The sequence below is a fragment of the Mobula birostris genome, chromosome 20 (assembly GCF_030028105.1).
Source record: "Mobula birostris isolate sMobBir1 chromosome 20, sMobBir1.hap1, whole genome shotgun sequence".
NCBI lineage: Eukaryota > Metazoa > Chordata > Chondrichthyes > Myliobatiformes > Myliobatidae > Mobula > Mobula birostris.
The window spans coordinates 24,943,889-24,967,491 of record NC_092389.1 but is presented as its reverse complement, the minus strand read 5'-3'; the positions used below and the strand labels follow the sequence as shown (position 1 = coordinate 24,967,491).

The 23,603-nt window shown below is 40.4% G+C and overlaps 1 protein-coding gene across 1 annotated transcript in view; it reads left to right on the top strand.

Annotated features, from left to right (window-relative positions):
• Positions 1-21,942, top strand: part of nrgnb (neurogranin (protein kinase C substrate, RC3) b) — a 66,733-nt gene extending 44,791 nt beyond the window's left edge. Inside the window, exons 8-9 of the mRNA XM_072238358.1 lie at positions 556-659; positions 17,529-21,942. Of these exons, the coding sequence (XP_072094459.1) occupies positions 556-659; positions 17,529-18,027 (603 nt within the window). The 3' untranslated portion in view covers positions 18,028-21,942. The remainder of the gene's footprint in view (positions 1-555; positions 660-17,528) is intronic.
• Positions 21,943-23,603: the final 1,661 nt, after the last annotated feature.

Sequence of the window (23,603 nt, the reverse complement as noted above, 5' to 3'; positions counted from 1 at the left end):
AAATCCTGGACTGCCTCAAGCAGAGGTCAAGTAGTTTATCCAAGAGTAGAGATCTCCAGCATATTTGGAAGATTTTGTTAAAATATCATGAATTATCCTTGGGGTCAGAGTGGGTGATCAGAGAATTTCATTATATATATCTTGATTTCCTCCAAGCCAGCCAAGCATTGTGTTTTTGTCAGTACTATTTGTCTCACTATTTTATCGTTGGGCAGATAACATTTTGGATGATTTGTGTAAGGGCTGTAGTCAGAGACATGTCCACCCACTAGGTTTCAAGAAATCAAATAAACTTCTTCATAGAAGAAATTCAGCCTTCATCTTTTGTAGCAAGTTAAGATATGACATAGAAAAACTGTAATGAATTAAAATGGTATAATAAAGGAGAATTTTACTCCAAAACCTGATATTGCTTTTCTGTAAAGCTCACATTTGAACTTCTCACACCTTACATGACTTTTACAACAATGTTAGAATTGGCTTATAACACTGTTGTAGTGCAGGGTAAAGAAAATCAATTAATCAATATATAATTTGTACACTTTTTAATTTCAGAACACAAGTAAAAATGAAGATCATGCTGCTGTCATCATACAGTCAGTATATAGAGGTTACAGTACAAGGAAGAAGCTGAACGAAAATGCATCAAGTCATCCAGAGTGAGTTCTGTAATACTCTAGCTCAGTAGAGAAACAAAGAAGTTCATATAATTTCATGTTTCTATTGCTGGAGCCTGCAGTATTTTGATATCACTGCCATTATCGAGAAAGCACTCCTTATTTAGTGTTGTGCCAATATTTCAAACACTGCATCAGAGCTACTTAAAATATCTACTTTTGCTTTGTTTTGTTATGGTTTTATTTTGCAGGTGGAGCAAAGATATTTAAAAATTTTTTTAAAGTACTTTGTCAATTAAATGTACTTTTATTTAAAATAATAAAATAAAACTTTTTGCATCTCGTTAGCAAATATTCTTCTAACAAAACATTCTGTTTACATTGAATTAACTGAATGTAGAAAAAGGCCTTTGGAATTTAAAGGATGAATTTAAACACACAAGTATGGAGCTATCAGGGTAATAACCAGTTATATTAATTTCTCAGAAAATCAGGGAGTTTTATTTTTAATTCTCTGCATGATCCCACATGCTGGGACAAACCAGCTGTATGGTACAAAATTCCTTTCAAGATGTTTTTTCATATATATTGTTCACATATAGTTCGTATTAGGAGATTGTAACCCCTATACCATGACTTGGTAACTACTCATTTCATTGAAATTCCCAATATACTGGGGAAAAAAACCTTTCATAATAATGTCAGCAAGTGGGGGATTGTCACTGAAGATTACATAGTATTCAATTCCTTCTGCATCTCCTCAGCAAATGTAACAGATCATGTCTCATGCAACACAACCTAGACAACAATTTGACGTGGGTTAATGAGGGCCAATTCATAGTCATAGTCATATTTTATTGATCCCGGGGGAAATTGGTTTTCTTTATAGTTGCACCATAAATAATTAAATAGTAATAAAACCATAAATAATTAAATGGTAATATGTAAATTATGCCAGGAAATAAGTCCAGGACTAGTCTATTGGCTCAGGGTGTCTGACCCTCCAAGGGAGGAGTTGTAAAATTTGATGGCCACAGGCAGGAATGACTTCCTATGACGCTCTGTGTTGCATCTCGGTGGAATGAGTCTCTGGCTGAATGTACTCCTGTGCCCAACCAGTACATTATGTAGTGGATGGGAGACATTGTCCAAGATGACATGCAACTTAGACAGCATCCTCTTTTCAGACACCACCGTCAGAGAGTCCAGTTCCATCCCCACAACATCACTGGCCTTACGAATGAGTTTGATGATTCTATTGGTGTCTGCTACCCTCAGCCTGCTGCCCCAGCACACAATGGCAAACATGATCGCACTGGTCACCACAGACTCGTAGAACATCCTCAGCATCGTCCGGCATATGTTAAAGGACCTCAGTCTCCTCAGGAGGTAGAGACGGCTCTGACCCTTCTTGTAGACAGCCTCAGTGTTCTTTGCCCAGTCCGGTTTATTGTCAATTCATATCCCCAGGTATTTATAATCCTCCACCATGTCCACACTGACCCCCTGGATGGAAACAGGGGTCACCGGTGCCTTAGCTCTCCTCAGGTCTACCACCAGCTCCTTAGTCTTTTTCACATTAAGCTGCAGATAATTCTGCTCACACCATGTGACAAAGTTTCCTACCGTAGCCCCTGTTACGTACCCCGTAACTGGGTTGCCAAACCAGCAGAAATGGACCACTTAGTTGGAGTCTGGATTACTGGAACTAAGAAAGTTTTTATTAAAGAAATAAGTAACACAGTATTCTAATAGTAAGGATATAAATGCAACAGGTTAGCAATGATAAAACACGCATGTACACAGAACTAGGATAATAGGAATCAATCAAGCTCTATCGCAGTCTAGGGGTAAATGATCAGTCTCAAGTGACGCAGAGTTCAGTTCAGCTGAATACAGTTCGCAGTAATCGCTGTTGTGCCGTTGGGGGGAGAGAAAGAGAGAGAGAGAGAGAGAGCACGAATGATGATATTCAAATCGGATTCAAACAGACCTTTGATATTCCTCGCAATTAGCTTTTGGGCGAGCCCTTTGTAATGTCTTCTGAGGTCACCGACTGTGACCCCTCCATTCCGGATACAATCATTCTTCTGCGGTGAACCCGGCACCCAGGCAAGGGCGGACACACACACCAGATTCCCGCCGATCGTACCTTCTCACCCTGTGCGTCTATGGTTGGTCCCGCGATCAGACCTCCAAAAACTCCCACCAACTCGTGGGGGGGGGGGCACACCGCACTTCCAGGGTCTCGTTACCGCGTGATCTCGTGGTGGGTCTTGCCTTAGCGAACCTGTTCCTTTTATCCCCCTGCTGGGGTATTGCCTGTCCATCAAACTTCAAACAGTTCAGGTTCAAAGCAACCAGTCTGACAATACTCGGAACTGTGTCTCTTTTCGTTAATCTCTCTCCTCTCTCATTAACATTTCTGAATGTTTCCCCATTGTCTCTCTTATCTCTCTCATCGGCATCAATCTTCTGATAACTTAGTCTTTTGTCACACCCCGTACTCAGCCTCATCTCCCTTGCTGATGCATCCAACTATGGCAGAGTCATCAGAGAACTTCTGAAGATGACAAGATTCTGTGCAGTAGTTGAAGTCCGAGATGTAAATGGTGAAGAGAAAGGGAGACAAGACAATCCCCTGTGGAGCCCCAGTGCTGCTGATCACTCTGTCGGACACACAGTGTTGCAAACACACGTACTGTGGTCTGCCAGTCAGGTAATCAAGAATCCATGACACCAGGAAAACATCCACCTGCATCGCTGTCAGCTTCTCCCCCAGCAGGGCAAGGCGGATGGTGTTGAATGCACTAGAGAAGTCAAAAAACTTGACCCTCACAGTGTTCACTGGCTTGTCCAGGTGGGCGTAGACACAGTTCAGCAGGTAGACGATGGCATCCTCAACTCCTAGTCAGGGCTGGTAGGCGAACTGGAGGGGATCTAAGTGTGGCCTCACCATAGGCTGGAGCAGCTCCAGAACAAGTCTCTCCAGGGGCTTCATGATGTGGGAGGTCAATGCCACCGGTCTGTAGTCATTGAGGCCGCTGGGGCGTGGCGTCTTCAGCACAGGGACGAGGCAGGACGTCTTCCACCGCACAGCATAGGAACCCTGCGGAACCTCAGGCTCAGGTTGAAGACGTGGAATTAGGATTTGCACCACCGAATTATCAAGCAGTGCCCACATCCAACAGTGTTATAAGCCAATTCTAACTTTGTCTTGAATGTCTTGACATTCAAAGGCACACTAACATTGGCAAGTCCCCATCATTAACACATGGTGTTACTTCCCAACACCCAAAAGTTTCCACCATCTCCAAGACCCAAGTCAGGATGGTTAACTTTGAAGAAACTCAACACCATCCAGGACAAAGCAGGTGATTGATTGGAACTCCATCCACCACCCAAAACTTTTAGCCATTAGCTATCAACATGCTATGGCTACCCCAGCAGCTTCTCAAACCTGTGACTACTGCCTGCAAGGAGGATGAGCTCAACAGGTAAATAAGAACACCATCTGATATAGATTACCCTCTAAGTCACATATTATCATGGTCCAGAAACACATTGCCATCCTTTATTAAGAATGGTCTAAATCGTGAAACTTCCTCCCCAGGAAAGACACAGAGACTGCAGCAGTTTTACAAAGTAGCTCACCAGTACCTTCTCAAGGACAGTTGGGGTTAGGTAATAAATGCTAACTTTACCAGCAATGCCCCGATCCCGAAAAGCAAATAGCAAAAAGACAATTCGAGCTGAATGAATCTCCTCTTTCTCAACGCAAATATTTGTTTAGTCAAGCGTAAGTTGAGCAAAATAAGATACAGCAGGTTTTAAGCTTCATACGTTTAGTATTCTTTCTGTGTGAAATGGGTTCCTGAAAGACTTGGCTTTGCATTCAGTCTGGATATGGAACATACACTGTTTTCCAGTTTGTTCTGTGCCAATATTACCAGTTATTATCACTGTATTAATTATTACCAGTTTCAATTTCTGGAAGAAAAAGTGGTATGCAGTATCTGTCTCAGCTGATGAGGTAAATTTTTTAGCTAAGGAATTTGAGAGGGTCCCCCATATCCACAGTAAAAACCTAATAATCTAACTTGGGCCTTTAGTGGTGCTCAACTAACAGATTTTGCAGGCATATGAATATCATTCCTATTCATAGCCTAACAATTTTAAATTGATTATTTTTAGATGTTACTCAACATTATAATAACTAATGTTCAGCGGGTAAGTTCAGGTGCAGTGTCGGAACCAGGGCCCTGGTGATTGGAAAGAAGGTGTGTGAACAAAGAAGTGGTGAGTGAAAATGGAGGTACTTAACTGGAACTCCCGTGAATGGGATGAGAGCTTAGGAACCAGGGCTCTGATGAGTTAGATGGCAGTGTGACATACTTTGGCCAGTGACCCTGATGCTGAACCATTGGGCTTTTCAAATCATTACATAGTGAATTATGAGAGTTTTACTGTCTGTGCAGAACTGACGCAAACTGTTTTTCTCATCAGTCCTCTTAGTGTATGATAACCCGCTGTCTTGCTTTACAGAATCAGAATCAGAATTAGGTTTAATATCACTGGCATATGTTATGAAGTTTGCAGCAGTACATTGCAATTACTAATAAGAAAAAACTATAAATTATAATAAAAATATATATATAAAAATTAAATAAGTAGTACAAAAAGAGAGGAAAAATTTAGTGGGGCAGTGTTCATGAATTCATTGTCCATTCAGAAATCTAATGGCAGAGGGGAAGAAGCTGTTCCTGATTGTGTCTTTTTAGGCTCCTGTACCTCCTCCTTGGTGGTAACAATGAGAAGAGTGTATGTCCTGGGTGATGAGGGTCCTTAATGATGGACGTCATCTTTTGAAGGTGTCCTTGATGCTGGGGAGGCTAGTGCCCATGATGGAGCTGACTGAGTTTACAATTTCCTGCAGCCTTTTCCGATCCTGTGCAGTGGCTCCTCCATACCAGAGTGTGATGCAGCCAGTCAGAATGCTCTCCACGGTACATCTGTGGAAATTTATGAGTGTCTTTGGTGACACACCAAGCCTCCTCAAGCTCCGAATGAAATATAACCACTGTTGTGCCTCCTTTGTAATTGCATCAATATGTTGGGCTCAGGATAGATCTTCAGAGATGTTGACACCCAGGAACTTGAAACTGCTCACCCCTTCCACTGCTGACCCCTTGATGAGAACTTGTGTGTGCTGCCTTGACCTTCCTTTCCTGAAGTCCATAATCAACTCCTTGTTCTTACTGATGTTGAGAACAAAGTTGTTGTTGCGACACCAGTCAACCACCTAATCTATCTTTCTCCTGTCGGCTTCCTCATCACCATCTGATATTCTGCCAACAATAGTTGTGTCATCAGCAAATTTATAGGTGGCATTTGAGCTGTCATGGGAGTATAGAGAGTAGAGCAGTAGGCTAAACATGCATCCTTGAAGTGTGCCAGTGTTGACTGTCAGTGAGGAGGAGATGTTATTTCCAATCCGCACAGACTGTGGTCTCCCGGTGAGGAAGTCAAGGATTCAGTTGCAGAGGGTGGTACAAAGGCCCAGGTTTTGGAGCTTGTTGATTAGACTGAGGGTATGATTGTGTTAAATGCTAAACTGTAGTCAATAAACAGCAGCCTGATGTAGTTATTACTATTGCCCAGGTGAACCAAGGCCGACTGGAGAGCCAGTGAGATTGCATCTGCTGTAGACCTATTGTGGTGGTAGGCAATATGTAGCGCGTTCAGGTCCTTGCTGAGGCAGGAGTTGGTTCTAGCCACAACCAACTCTCAAGGCACTTCATCACAGTAGATATGAGTGCCATTTGATGATAGTTGTTGAGGCAGCTCACTCTGTTCTTCTTAGGCATTAGTAAGATTGTCACCCTTTTGAAGTAGGTATGAACCTCCAACTGCAGGAGTAAGAGACTGAAGATATCCTTGAACACTCTTGCAAATTGGTTGGCACAGGTTTTCAGAGCCCAGCCTGTCCACTCTAAATTACTGGCCTGGTGTCAATGACATAAAATATATCACACAGTATGGCAGCGAGATTGGAGCGAGAGTTTAACCAATGAGATATTAAAGTTAATGGTCATGAGTTGCATCATATTCATAATTTTTAAATATTAATTTTTACTGTAGCTTATGTGATAAGGTCTTTAGGGAGTGAAGTTACAGACCAATTTTACTCTGGAGGCCACAGGTGAGAACTGCAAAGAACTATCGTCACAATAGATGAAGGCTGATGAAGCGTGCATGTTGTGAGCTTGGGGTACGGTCCTGTTTATCTAAAAATTTGTGTGCAGTATCTGGGAAGAATGTAAACCCAACCTTGCACATGCTGTGAGTGGTACTCTTATAGCCATTCCCATGTCAATGTTTATGTAACAAATATAAAAGACCACAAACGCTGGAATCTGGAGCAAAAAACAAATTGCTGAAGGAAATTAGCGGGCCGAACAGCATCAGTGGCGATAAAGGAAATGTCACCAGGTCCTTTCCTGCTACACTTGCTGCTCAACCTACTGGGTTCTTTCTGCAGTTATTTTTTTTATTAATAAACCTCAAGGTTCAATTTCCATTGCAGCACAGGCACAAATTTCCTAATGCATAAATGCTGACCTGAAATTTCTGACTTTCTTGGGCCAGATCACACCGTGAAGACCCTATGATACTCTGCTGAGGACAGAAGTGGTAATCTTTTTCACCTTAAGTTTAAGGTTACTTACTGACCACACATATGCCACATGGAATACTTATTTACTTACTGAAGTTTTTTTTTCTCACTTTGAAATGTTGCTATAGATACCCAAGTCTAGGCCCTTGACAAACTTTTGCTAAGAACAGTGACTTACTAAGGTCACTGCTAAGAACACTGTCTCCTGAAGGGCATAACTACTTACTCTCCATCCAGAATGAAAAGAAACCACTTACCAGCACTTTATTCCTCTGGCCCTTGTTTATAGCTATGATACTTTGCATGAGGTTTATCTTGCTAGCAAGTCTATTATGCGACATTGTATCAAATACAGTTTGCAAATCCACATATGTACAGTGTCACCTGCATAACGCTCTCTCCAGTGCTTTATCAAAGAACTCGATCAGGCCTCCTGCATGGAGCCACAAGTGGGGTCGTTTGATAACAATAATCCTTGCATTCGTAATGGCTTATTCTATTAAAATAACTAGCAACATTTCCATTGATTAATTATTATTAAATTGACTGGTATGGAGAAAAGAGGAAACACAACTTGGTGCAGTCACACAACCTATTTTGTTTAACAAGAGGAATGTTAGTATTGTATGTTTAAGAAAAAAAGAAATGCTTGTAATTTAAAAAAAACTAGTATGATATAGTCCATGAGCCAGAACCCCAAATTTGGGCCACCGGTGCCATCTGGGGGGGGGGGGGGAATAATTCTTATAGTGATTTTGGCGAGGTATACACCCCTAGTGCTAGAAAATAATATGATAACATTGCAGCGGTGGTAGCTTGCACGGTAACCTCCATGCTATAAGAACCATGATCCCATGATGCTTTGCCTATGATAAGATGAATTACGCCAGGTACCTGTCCCCTTACTTTGCTCAGATGATGAACCTCCCAGAGAAGAATCCTTCTGTATATGAGGCCTTCAAGACAGGCCAATGCTCAGTGCAGCTGTCAAGTAACAGCCCCTTTGGGCAGATCCCTGTGGACCAGGCTATTGAAGCCACAGTGAACAAAGACACACAGACTCCTGGAGGCACATCATGGTTCAGCCTGAATGCTGGAGCTATCAAGTGTTACTACATAACAGCTGAGCACTGCAGTGCATTCCTGGGACAGTTAAGGGAGATGGTGCAAAACAACAAATCAGAGCTTTGTCATGCGGAGCTACAGCGGCCAAGAATCCAGAAAGATGAGGAAGCAGTTTAGGTAGTGGTTAGCCTCATACATGAATGGGTTAACCCACTTGCAGAGAAGCGAGACCTCATTGCATCTCTACAGCAAAGGCAGCCCCCAAGGGCATTGCCTCCGACCTGATGAAGGCATATGAGATTGGTGAGCAATGCTATGCAACCTTCAAGGATGAGAGACTAGAGGAAGACCTACCAGCAAAGAAATTCCATTACCCAATGGAAACCAACAAGCTGAAAACATTCAGTGATATGTGTAAGAAGAGAGAAGTGAAATCAAATGGGAGGGCGATCATCTTGAAAGCAGACAGGTCTTTGTTTGGATGCATCATAGTGATGGCACAAGGGTGCAGTCTAAGTATGGAGGATATCCTTTCTCATCCCCTTAGACCATTGCCCTGGGCCCTGTCCATACCAGAAGGACTGCTGAGAAAGACAAATAAAGCTACTTTAGCCACAACCTTGCAGAAAAATGTAGCAGTAGAAGAGCAACTCCCAGGAAACTCTGCTACAGTAGTTGATGGAATGAGCAAAAGGTGATCAAGTTACTTTCAGAGATGTTGCCACAACAATTCTGGGTGTGGCTCTGAGGGAAGGCAGTCAGAGTAGCAGAATAGATGTTGTGTTCGACACATACAAGGAGAACTCTATCAAGAATAGTGAAAGATCTCTATGGGGTGAAGAGACTAGTCATGAGTTGCAAGGTATCACAGGCACACAGATGGTGAGGCAGTGGAGGAGCTTCCTGACCAAAGTCAGTAACAAAAATAGTCTCATTAGCTTCATAGTCCATGAATAGAGGAAGGCGGAGTACAGAGCAAAGTTACAAGAGAAGATTCTGTATGCAACTGTGAATGACAAATGTTACAGAATCACATCTCAAGACAGTGAGGAGGTGTCAGCTCTTCAGTGTCAACAAGAAGAAGCAGATGGCCACCTACTTTTCCATGCTGCCAATGCCACAAGAGAGGGATACCAATCTGTAGTGATCTACTCAGAAGACACAGATGTCTTTATCATGTCTTTAGCATTTTGTGACAAGATTGAGGCCCCATTGTTCCAGAAGTGTGGCACTAGAACCCGTACAAGGCTTGTAGACATCAGGAAGGTTGCTGCCAGTGTTGGCATAGAGGTTTGTAGGGCTCTCATCGGGTTTCATGCATATACAGGATGTGACACTAAGCGCTTTTGCAGGCAAAGGGAAGACAAGTGCCCTAAAACTTCTGACCAGCAACAGGGAAACTCAGGACACATTCTTAGAGTTGGGTCAGGAATGGGACCTCTCCCCAGAACTGATGGACAAACTGGAGGCATTTACATGTCTCCTGTATGCCCCAAAAGCATCGACCACCAAGGTCAATGGGCTCAGGCATCACCTTTTCTGTGACAAAAAGGGTGAAATCGAAAATCATCAACTCCCACCATGCAAGGACTGCTTAACAAATCATGCACAGCAAGCCAACTACTAGACTGGTATATGGAGAAGATGTTTGGAGAAGGACCCACAAGTGCCAAGCCCTGTTGGCAAAGGATGGAAGACGGAGATGGAAGAGGAAGCTGAACAGTTGGTGGTGCACTGGATGGAAGGCCAGTAACTGTCCAAAAAAATGTTCACTCCCAAGATGTATGTGTGTTGCAAATGTCCTCAGGTGTACTGACATGTGTAGACTGGCAGACTGTGAAAACCAGGCATCCACCTCAGAGAGTGTGGAAAGTTCAGGTGAAGGTGTGGAAGACGTGGAAGACTTGGAAAATTATTATGATTATTAATAAGTTATGAAAATATGGAAAACAAAGTATGGAAAGCAGTCTTTGATTAAATATATTCATTTTACAACCAAATGAGGCCTAGGTTATGACCGTGTGGAACCCCACGTTTGAATTATTGTACTGTAATTCTACATGCCATGACAAAAGCTTAAGATTGTTTTGATTTGATACAACAGTATGGAAAATTTCATGACGTTGATAAAACTCCAGTAATCTCTCCAAATGAGGTTTTTTACCTTTTGGGGGTGGGGTAACATTTTCTGCTGTATTGATGTTAATATGGAATAGGTACAAAAAGTGATTACTTATTTGAAGGAATAAAGCTACCATTGGTGCAATGCTATCACATATTTTCTAACTCTAGAGATGTGTACCTTGCCAAAAATCACTATGAGCATAATTCCCCTCAGATGGTACCGATCAACCCTACTGGCTCACGGACTATTAACAACAGTATGTCGCTGCAATATTATTTTCTGGCAGGCTGATGAAAATATGCACATTAGTTAACAGAAATTGAAATAGAAAGCTATGCAAGTAAGCATGCATTAAAACTTAGATTTAAAAATACATCCAAAGTGATGTAGAAAAGAAATCAATCTTTTAAATTCACGATTTTTTTATCTAGACCACAGATTTTTGCATAAACCCATTTCTCTCAAAAGTCAGTTTATTCCATTGGGTAGAGGAAAGAACTGCATTCGTAATAAATTCCAAATGTTCTGTGTCTTTTACTGGTCCCAATGAAATCTCTTTGAACTGCACTTAAAGGCCATCATTGGTTTCCAAAGTGTTCCTTCTTCTTTCCTTGCATTGAGGCTCATGAGCACATTCCCAAACATTCTGGTTTGTAGTTAATTTCTCCCAAAATAATGAGGGATGCACATGCTTTTGAATTATGTCCAAGAGGACAACCATTCAGTGAGGGAGGTCACTATCTTGATATTTATATGGGGTGCATTTGTTTCTCTCCAGAAAGTAAGTTTACTACCTTGTGGGTACGTATTCCAAATAAGAAAATGTATAGTTTTTCAATTTAAAAGGAAATTATTATGTTTAATTCCTTACATGTGCATATTTAAATACAAAGATCAATAGATTCTTACAAATTTGTGTTTATTTATTTTGTAGGATTTTTCAAACAGACATTGTTACGTTGTCGTTAGACTAAGACTTTAGTTTGAATTAACAGTCCTATTCAAAAAAAAAGAACCAGACATCGTTATTTTGAACCTCATAGTGCCAACTATTTGTGAAAGAAGCAGTACAATCTTAATGAAAGATGAAATTTTAGAGAAAATCAGGGAATAAATTTTAGAGAAAATTCGTTCAATTACACGAAGTTCATAGTTTTTATTTTGGGTCATCAGTATAATTGATGCACAACCCATAGACAACCCTGGACATATCCAGTGGCACTCACCACATGTAACACATGCCTAAATGCCATTTATTTAGTTTGCAGTTGCCAATGTGTGACTGGTGCTGTTTATAAGCACACTTTCACAGTTAACTCTCTCTTTCTGAATTCCCACCTTTTTAACTTCTTTTTAGAATAATGCCTTCAAGCTTGTGAACCCTCTGCAACTCATACACCTCCCCAACTCACTTCTCTACAGCCACAACCACTGCATCATGAACACTCCATAAGTCTTCTCAGTCCACTAATACCATCCTTTGGGTGCTCAGCTTACCCTCAACTAACAAGCCTATCTAACTTCCCCACCTCTGCCCAGCTTACCCTCAAAAACATCTCTTAGCTGAACCCCATTGATAAGCACAATTCTTAATACACACACACTCACACACATTCACACTCACATACCTCTCACCTTTTACCACACCTCTGATGAACACCCAACACCTGGGGCCACCTTCCATACAACCTCTGCTTATTCTATCTCAGGAAAGAAACTGATTGTGCAATGTCTTTTCAGAGATCATCTGAAGATCTGTTGTCAAATGCTATGTCAACATTTTATTATAGACTGCTGTTAAAATGCTTCATTGTTGAGCAGCATTTCAATAAATCTCATAACAAACAACAAATAACTCAGAGTGGATCAATCAATAGCACATTTATTTTACTTGCTGCAAGGGAAGACCATCACCGCACAAGAGCTGGTGATAGCTTCAAAAAAACAGACAGCATAGTTACTGCTTTATACACAAGTGCGGTTAGCTGTGCATCAATTCAAAGACAGTGCATTCTGTTTGTCTGTTTAATTAGTGCATTTTGGTATTCTTCCAGGAACACATCTATTGGTCTGCAGTTTGCAAAGGTCTCAGGTTCCATTGGCATAATGTTGCACGAATGCTATTAGCAAAGCACCCTGGTACAATGCGGGTTCCATTTTATTACAGACAAAAATGCCATTTTGTTGCTACAAATAAAGTACATTTCCGGAACATCCATTTTTGGTTCCTTCCTCTGGAGAGTTGAAAGCTAAGGAAAAGGTCAATGGATTAATAGCTTAAATAGGTTATTCAGCGTAGCTCTGACTTTCACTTTAGAAGCCTGTCAGTTGTGAAGTGATGAGATAGAAATATAAAAATTAAAATTGTACTCAAACATTTCATTATTTAAATTTGATTAATTAAAGAGTATTGATAACTAAGTAAGTAATGAGATGTTTAGATCAGATTTTAAGCTGAAGGCCTGTGCAGTGAATCCCTGCAAACTTTGCAAAGGGTGTTGGATGATCACATCTTTCATGGCATCTATAACCAGGTAAAATAACAGCAATTTGTTATGATCAACATACTAATTTCCCATTACCTTATTCAATAGAAGAGACTTTCTTTTTTTCTAAATTTGCATTGGCATTTTTCACTCCTTTTTGATTCTCCTAAGAGATTATATTTATTTGTTGGCTAGCAACTATTTTTCTACAAGGTCATAACTCTATAAATACACTGGACACACATTATATGTGATGAGAGTTCTGCCACTACAATCCTTTTCAGCAGGGAGAAACTCAAGTTTAGACCACACCTCCCATACTGTTGGTTGAAAGGCAATGCCATTGTTCCAATAGATTCTTTGTCAATCTTTATTGAAAATATTTTCTTTAATTGCTAATCCTGAGTTTTATAATCTGATTGCACCACAGGCCATTTTACATTTAGCAGAAGTTTACTATTAGGGTAAACCTCTGAAGTAGGAGCACATATCATATACTTGATTTGTTATTTGCGACTCAGAACATCTTATATTTATGTTAATCCAAAACCATCATTCATTCTGTAAATATGTGTGGGCTCAATAGCTAATGCTTCAGGAATATATGAGCCCTTTTGACTTCAATATTGTTGTCATCATTTGCCGTTATTGCAAAGGATGCTGCAATTTTGGGTGGTATGAGTGATGCACAAAACCAATGAAAAAGGATTTGCTAATCATTTTCAGCCTAGAAATTGAAAACATATCTGCCCTATCCCATGTTATTGAAAACCTCATTTTTGTGGAGATTTGATAATACTAAAAAATAATTATTTTTTGGGCAGTTTCAGCAGATTATTACACATCATAGTGTTCCAGACATTTTGATAAATAGTCACATTCCTCTTTGTTTTTTGAAGCAAATCCTGTTTTTTATATTTTTCTTCTACATATTACGGAATTCCATAATCGAGAACACAAATTAGAGGGCTATGACTGGCAGGTTACATCTGTGAGCTTCAGTTTACACACAACACAAAAATTCAAAGAAAATTGGTATATGTGGAAATAAACTGTTAAAACATGGAACACACACAAAATACTGGTGAATGCAGCAGGCCAGACAGCATCCATAGGAAGAAGCACAGTCGACGTTTCGGGTCGAGACCCCTTGTCAGGACTAAGACATGGAAGATATTTGCAAGAAAAGTGCATTCTATTTTACTAAAATCTGCTAATTGTAACTTGTGCTGAATTTTAGTTAACACTCCATGCTGTAGCATAGATGATGATTAAACACGTCATTTAGGCCCTTGGTAAGAGCAGCAAGAGAAGGCAATGAAGAAGGATGAACACTGGAATCACTGCTCAGCCCAGAGACTTATTCACAGCATAGACCAAGAAATGAGTATTCATGTTTAGGATGTTGTAAAATGCAGTGAGCGGAGAGCAGCTCATGGCAGAGCCCTAGAACCAGACAGCAAGTTGTTTCTTCGTTCCTCTATTATTGAGCATGCAATACAAATAGGCAAGGTTCTATTACATTTCATAGCATTTAGCTTAGTAACTATTTTCTAGTATAAATGTTGTTTCTTTGGCTAAAACCTTCTATTTCACAGAATTATGATGGGCAAATAATTATATGTTTATAACATCAATTTTGCCACTTCAGGAATCCCAGACTTAGCCAGAGAACTGGGGATGTGCTGAGATCTGACTTGGGCAGATCCTGTAGTCATCAGGGTAATACAGAAAATCTCAGTAGAGACGGATCATTGAGTGCGGGGATGAGGAGGGAAGGAGTCTCCCTGTCAGTGTAATAGTTCAGAGATCCCACCAGCCCCAATGGTGCAGCAAGGAACTCACTTTCTTGGGGAGCAGACAGTTGGTAGGAGGTTGGCTCAGTGACTGTGTGTCACCCTGTTAATAGAGTCACTTTCCCACTGGAAATAAAGATTAATACTGGATGGAAAGGTTTATCACATGAGGAGAGTTTGATGGCTCTGGGACTGTACTCACTGGAATTCAGAAGATCTGGTGGGGGGGATCTTACTGAAAGCTGTCAATTGTTGAAAGGCCTTAATAGAGTGGATGTTTCCAATAGTGGGGTGTCTAAGACCGGAGGACACAGCCTCAGAATAGAAGGATATCCATTTAAAACAAAGACAAGGAACTTCTTTACTCAGAGAGTGGTGAATCTGTGGAATTCTTTGCCACAGGAGGCTGTGGGGGCCAGGTCATTGGGTATATTTAAGGCAGAGGATGATAGATTTTTGATTAGTCAGGACATGAAGGGTTATGGGGACAAGGCAGGAGACGAGGGCTGAGAGGGAAATAGATCAGTCATGATGAAATGACAAAGCAGACTCGATGGGCCAAATGGCAGCATTCTGCTCCTATATCTTGTAGTCTGATAGTCTAATACTGGCTATTACTCCCACTTGAAGGTCACTGTATAGACAGTTAATGTTCACTGAAACAATTGTGTGCAGATTCCATGGCTGGCAAGTTCCAATGTTATCTCTGCCATTTTGTCATATTTGCCAAACTGCAGATTTGCAATTTGTATAATTATGATTCCAGATTTCACAAATTAAATTACAAAATATTTTAATCAAATTAAGTTATCTCTATCTTATCAAATTAGCCACGTAAGTTACATCTTAATGTCAATACATAGAACTGATGTGAAGATATTTTTCTATAGCTTGATTTTATTTAAGCAACTGGAGCACAATAGTAAGATTGTCTCTATAGAAAAACTATAAAAGCAATGAAGGTAAGCAAAAGGGCCCATTCCATTATGAGTTTTCCTATTGGTTCTTCATTATGACTCAATCTTATATGCAACCCAAGCAATGGAGAAAAATGCTTCAGAGTAAATCATTTCACTCTGCTTTCCTTCTGAGTCACATGGGCCTTTGACACCCAAAGTACAGCTCAGCTGTCTCTTTATTTTGAGTAGGTTACTGTTTCTTTACCTGATTATTCATATTTTATCTATCAAGAAAATCTCTTTCACTCTTGGAATTACTATATTGTAGAAATTTTCGAGAACTGCAGTCATGTCATTACTTTTAAAGAGATGAACATGTGTCTAAGTTGATTTGAGTTTACATAGGTACAAGGTTTATACTGAGGTGTATGCTATCAGTTTTGTAAATTGATTACAATAAATCACTGTAGTAAATGGTTTTCTAATCACTATGCTTTCCTTTTGCCAATGCAGTTACTAAATTGTTCAGATTCAACAATTCTTAATATTAATATTAAAAATAGGTTATTGATTTTAATGTTTTCAATTACCCAATTGCCTTAGACTTTACTACTCCCCTTCACTGTTACTAAGCATTAAGACCATCAAGCTAAATTAATTTTGATTCACTTTGCTAAATTGTACTTTCCTTCATTGTGTTTGAGATCATTTGTATGAATTGCAGGTTCGCTTGTTTTGATTATTATCAAGTCATAGAGTCATAAAAAGTACAGCACAGAAACAGGTTCTTCAGCCCATCTAGTCTGTGCCAAATGATTTAAGCTGCCTACTCCCATCAAACTGCACCCAACCATCGCCCTTCATACCCCTGTCATCCATGTACCTATCTAAGCTTCTCTTAAATGTTGAAATTGAGGTTGCATGCACAACTTGCACTGGCAGCTCATTCCACACTCTTACAACCTTCTGAGTGAAGAAGTTTCCCCTCATGTTCTCCTTAAACTTTTCACATTTCATCTTTAACCCATGACCTCCAGTTGTAGTCCCACCCAACCTCAGTGCAAAAAGCCTGCTTGCATTTACCCTATCTATACCCCTCATAGTTTTGTATACCTCCATCAAATCTTCTCTCAATCTTCTATGTTGCAAGGAATAAGATCCCAACCTATTCAATCTTTCCTTATAACTCAGGTCCTCCAGTCCCAGCAACATTCTTGTAAATTTTCTCTGCACTCTTTCAACCTTATTTATGTTTTCCCTGTAGGCAAGTGACCAAAACCGCACACAATACTCACATTAGGCTTCAACATAACATCCCGTCTCCTGTACTCAATACTTTGATTTATGCTACATTTTGGTATGATGAAACTTAATTTAGTTAATACAGTAGTTTTTTGAAATTTAGCTTTGTCAAAGTAAGAAGTATATCATAAAGGAAACACATTCCATTTGGTACTTCACTATCTTGGACCCATGTACAGGTTGACTTGGTTTAGTTTAAATTCTTTCCACTCTTCTGTCAGTGTTGCAGAACCAAGCTCAAATACTATATTTTTTACTTTCCATTTTTGCCATATTATGGTCTGTCTAACTGAGATCAATTAGGGGTTATTTTATCATCCATCTCAATGAAAAAAACAGACAAACTGTCTGAGTAAGATAGATTAGGGGCTATTTTTCATTTATTTCAATAAAGAATGAGACAAACCGTACAAATCAATTCAAAAGGGTCTCTATAAATGAGCTAAAGGTGACTTTTGATGTAACTAAAATTGAGTGATTTTGAATATAAAGCCATACTCTTAAAACAAAAATGGATGGAATAGGATGTTAGAGTGAGCTTAAAGATTTCTTTCTTTTTCAGAACTGATGATGGCTTATTTACAGAAGCGTGTCCAAGTCCATGTGGAATAAGAAACAGCTCAGGAGAGGAGCTGGCATTTTCTGAAGGGGAAAATATAAATTTTGAAAAAGCTTTGGGGATGACTGGTGAGAAAAGAAAGAGCAGAATGGGAGTCGATGGTCTCCACGCAACAGCTAAGGATGGCACTGCAGAGATTAACATTTGTGCTGCAGAGCTTGGCTCCCCATTGGTGAAAGAAAACATTAATACTGATGCAGACATCTGTGGGGCAGAACTGCAGTCAGTCATGAAAGAAGACAATAAATCTGAGCCAGATATGGCCACTGAGATGGCTGGATACGATATCTGTGGAACTGAGTTGGACCAGAAAGATTTCTCTGAGGCTCCAGCTAGTAGCACTGTGAATGTTGACATCTGTGGCACTGAACTGGGTTTTGTAATAGGAAAGGATGCTGGCCGAGAAGATAATAAGAGCAATCAGACTGATATTAAACCCTAGGATGAACCTGCTGTTAAAGTTACAGAAGAAGCACCACATCAGCAGGAAGTCAGTGGAGTGCTGAATGATAGGGAAAATTAGGTAGGTGTCAATCAGGAACATAGTTTTCAGAGACTTGATGCAAAGGTTAATAACAATCCATCCACAGAAGAAAATCAGAGTGCTGAGGGAGGTAGTAACATGGTAAAATAGCTATTCAAACTCCATAATCCATTTGTGAAGGCAGGTACAACTTAGAAATATATGGGCTATCTTTAAGAAAAACACAAAATAGTTGATAAATACAATTAAAATCTGCAGATGGCATGATGGTGCAGTAGGTGGTGCTGCTGCTACATTGCTCTAGGAGCCCAGGTTTGCCTCCAATGTTTGAATTTGCTTGCAGAGAGTTTCCATGTTCCATGTTCTCCCTGTTTGGACTGGGCTTCCTAAGGCGTGTTCTGGTTTTCTCCCACAACCAACGATGGTGGTGGTAAGTTGCAAATTATACCTAGTGCAGACAAAATACCTTGCTCTTGCAAATCTTTGCACGAACTTCTATCTCATCTCTCTAATCATTACCACAAGCCTTTTTACTACAAGCCCAATTGTTGCCTTTGACTGATTATGACCTCCTCCAACTCCCTACCCATCCCTCAAGATCCCGATTCCTCCGAATCCCCCCCCAACCTCTTATACCTTGCTGATTCTTGATTCAGCTCTAATCCAACCAAAATCTACAAGTTGATTGAGCTGCCTATCTTTTGCCTTCCCGCACATACTCCACTATGATACATAACTAGATCCTTATTGGACTGGAGCAGGTACTAATCGAAAATGAGTCATGACCACGAACGCTTCTATAATTCAAAACCGGCTTGATCTATTCCTTTCTTGTTTCTCTGTTTGTGTAACTTGTTGGTGTGAAGTTATAGCATAGGCTGCCTGTGTAGCTCAAAGATTATTGGAAATAATTTGAAAGATATGTAGCTCAGATGGTTGATGACGGCTCGACTGCTCCAAGAACGTAGAATTTCAGTTGCACACTAGCCAATGGCAATTTTGGGGAGCGTACTTTGCAGACCAAAAGAATGGACCAAGCTAATTGACGAGAGCAATGTGGTCTACAAAATTCAATGCAGGGACTGCAGCAAATATTATGTCAGCTAAACTGGAAGAAAACTATCCACAAGAATCCATGAACATCAACCAGCTATAAAACAGCATGATCAATTCTCCCTAGTCTCTACCCATGAAGATCGAGAGGGATTCAAATTTGACTGGGCATCAGTGAAAGACATGGCGCAAACAAACACACAGCATGCAAAGGAGTTCCAGAAGTGTGGTTTTCCACGAACAATTCTGTAAACAAGCATGTAGATCTCGATCCTATTTATGAGCTGATGCAGGCAGAATTCCAGACCACAATGCACTAAGTTTGCCACACAACCAATCAGCGACAACATTTCCTCCCCACATCACAATTGAGTTTCCGAAATGGCGACCAATCATCTGGTTGATAAGTATATAAAGGCCAAGCATTCGGAAGACACGCCACAATCGATAGCACAATGATAATGTCTCTTCATATGGTGATAAAATGTTTGCAAGTAAATTGCCAAGATCCGAGAACAACTCAATCATCATCAATTTATTATTCGACTGATGGCAGTTACCTTGCATATTCACAGGCAATATATAATAAAGATGTAACACATCCTTGTGTTATATTGTTGAGTTTACAGTGTTCCCAAAATTTGCTTTACAGTTCTGATTTCAGAGTCAGTCAATATCCTATTCACTGATTGAAACATTCGGTAATCCTACACTGGTGAAAGGTGGGTACAAATAAAGAAGAATAAGTATTTGATGTAGAGAATCATAAACAGTGCAGAACAAACTAGAGATGAGTCTGTACATATTTTGTGAGGATGGAGAGCGTGAAGTAGAGTGTATACTAAGAATTTGGGACAATCCCAGTCTCCACCACCACGACCAGAATAGCCTTTGTGTCAATTTTGCCGGAGGTAAAAATTTAGTCTAGTGATTATGGGAACAGGGAGGCAAGGTCTAGGCTGATTGTCTAAGGCTGATCGTCAAGCACCCACTTACTCAAATTATACGTTGTTCCTACGTTCTTCTTCCCATTGTTAATAATCAACTATTACTACGTTCAACTACTCATGCACTAGAGACAATTTACAGTGGCTAATTAAGTTAGCAACTTTGGATGTCAGAGGGAACTGGAGCACCCATGGAGTCACAGAAGGAATGTGCAAACAACACACAGAGGAACAGAGGTCAGAACTGAACCTGGGTTGCTGGAGAGGTGAACACCTATCTGTGCTACTGAGTCATGCCAGTTCAATCCCAAATGATTATAAACTGCACATATTAAATTATGTGCAGATAATGCAAAATTTATAGGAAACAGAAGGAAACACGTCTAATCTTCAGACCTGCTGTGTGATTTCATGCACTCGTTAAAATCCCAAAGTGAGATGTTTATTTAGATGACAGCAGCTCATTTTGCACCAAACATGCTCAATCCTTGCATGGCAGCTTTAATTCTGCTTCTCAATGTAACAAGAGTTAGGGATATTTCCTTTTAATTCAACCGTTTTAATTGCTTCAATGTACACATCTTGTATGTATCACTAAAATAGGCTGAAATCTGCAGGCTACTTGATTGGAAAAGAGCCCCAAGCAGGTAGCTAATCATGATGATCCTTGTGAAATGTTAGTCCTTGCTTTGTTCTCTCAAACCTTTTGCAGATAGCAAACAAAACTACAAACCATTCTAATAAAATTATACTTCTTCTGGACTGCAATCATTTCAATTGGCAATCTGACATTTCCCTTTGGGGGTTGTGCCTTTGAACCGTCTGTATGACCTGGCGCTTTTGCCGTATCCTGAATGACTCAGTGAACTTGACTGTTGTGAATGCAGGTATGGTGTGATGGCCATTGCTGGAGCAGACTTGGGGCTGGATTGAAACTTTGGGCCAGATTGAATTGGGAGGGCCCAGGCCTGAGAGTGGAAAACAAATCTATGTTTAGCCAATTTAAGTGACAAACCAGATTAAAAAGATCTAGACATCGAGGCTAAGGGCAAAAGACAAATCAGTGTTTAGATCATTACTCTGAGAGGCTTTATTTGCCTCAGCGCTAAACTGGTTCCCTGGCTGTGGCCTGCAGCCATCAGGCTCCTGGACTGGCTACAGTACTGAACTGGCTCCGTGGCTGTGGACTCACTTTTGGGGACTCTGCGGTTCATGAGTTTATTTGTTTTATACAGTAAGAAATAAAAAAAAGTAATGAGGTGGTGTTCATGGGTTCACTGTCCATTCCGAAATTGGATGGTGGAGGGAAAGAAACTGTTTCTGAATCGTTGAATTTAGCCTTTAGACTTCCGTACCTTCTTCCTGATAGCAGTAATGAGAACAAGGCATGTCCTGCCTGAAGGGGGTCCTTAATGATGGACACCGCCTTTTTGAGGCATCACTCTTTGAAGTTGTCTTGGATACTACAGAGGCTAGTGCCCATGATGGAGCTAACTAGTTTTACAATTCTCTGCAGTCTACTTTGATCCTGTGCAGAAGCACAACCCCTTCCCCGCCCCCATACCAGACAGTGACACAGCCAGCTGGAACGCTCTCCATCTGTAGAAATTAGTGAATGTTTTTGGTGACATACCAAATCTCCTCAAACTTCTAATGAAATAAGGTGGGCATTGGACAGTACAGATGCTCTTGTAGGTGGGTAAATATTTGATTAACCAGAATAGTTAGGGTTTGGAGTGTCCAGGGCTTAAAGTTATCAGAAGTCTACAAAAAATGAAGAATAATTTATGCATAAATTTTTGTTGTGTTCTATTGATTTAGTTTGCAATTAATTTGCTGATATTGTGGTTACTTCTCTGTTTCTTGCTGAATATGTAATAAACCATTTTATATATTGATTAAAAATCAAATGGTGGAAGTTGTCTAAGTAATTTACATTTTCTCTGTTTTCCCTTTATGTGTCTTCACTGTTCGTGCACCTGCTTGCTGTAAGTGAGAACCAATTTTTAACTTAGTTGAGCCCTATTTTAATTTGTGTCATAAGGCCAGCTGTGAAAAAAACTAATTCAAATTCAAAACTTCACAGGATAGAACTGCCTTGGATGAGTTTTGTGAAGTGACACCATAAACAAAACTTAACATAACTGAGACAGGAAGCCATGTGGAGCAGTGAGCCATCCAAACATTCCGTTCATGTAAAGAAGGGATGTGCAAGATTTATATACATCTTTGAAAAAGAGAAGCCGATGCTCTCATGGGTGATGGAATATTTCATTAGCTAGAATGGTATTGGAATTAGCTTTTCCTGGTGGTTCACTATGTGTATGATTCAGAGGTTTGCATAACAGCAAAGGACATGCAGAAGTTGATGACCTCTGCAGGTGGTTTAAAAACACAATATTTTTGGCTCAGTGCCCTGGGCTGGTGAGCAATGGTCGGGCATTTGTTACAATTACAGTCTGCACACTAAAGTGAATGAGAATGGTGCAGATGTATTGGACTACTAATTGCTTTGGTTTTGGGAAACCAGTTGCAAACAAGGCTCACTGCTGTTGAATGTGGTCCTTAGGGTGGAATATGGTTGGGTGGATGGGTTGAGAACATTTGTAGGACCCAGTTAATCGGCATTAAGAGTGACAACAAGCCAGTTGTTGTGGGTCTGGGATTGGAAGTACAGAACGTAGAACATTACAGCACAGTACAGGCCCTTTGGTCTCAATGTTATGCTGACCTTTTAACCATTCCATCCTACATAGCTTTCCATTTTTCTATCATCCATGTTCCTATCTAAGAGTTTCTTAAATGCTCCTAATATATCTGCCTCTGCCACCACCCTTGGCAGGGTGTTATGCATCCTCACAACTCTGTGCAAAAGAACCTTTCTCTGATATCCCCCCAGTATTTTCCTCCAATCACTGTAAAATTATGCCACCTTGTATTAACCACTTCGGCGCTCTGTGAAAAAATCGCTGGCTACCCACACGACCTATGCCTCTTGTCATCTTGTACATATCTAATCAAGTCACCTCTCATCCTCCTTCATTTCAAAGAGGAAAGCCCTAGGAAGCAGAGGGTGAAAACTTATCGGGCTGGAAAGTGGAAGAGATCTGAGATCATGAGATTGTTTGGGGAGTAGTCATGGGGGGGGAAATTGTGGAAGATAAGTTGGGTATTGGGGGGATGGTTTGGTTTAAATGATCAAGGACTCAAAGGTGAATTGAAATAATTATATATTTCTGTGCTTGCTGCTGCAGTTTTAAGACCATGTTATCTCAGGACTGTCAAGCCACAAGCATGCTGAGGACAAAATAGTCCAAATTACCCACCAAGAGAAGGTTTCCCTGAGAAATGATGCCATCTAAGCAGATCATCTCAGGATCACAGGGGTGAATTGCACCTGTTCAAATTTTCTGAGTGACGCAAGTTTGAACTTCTTGAATAACGGAGTTTGAACTGTGGTCAATCAGTGAATGGGAGTGTGAGAAGAAGAGGTGACTTCTCACAGGTCCGTGATGGAAGATTAAAAAAGCAGCA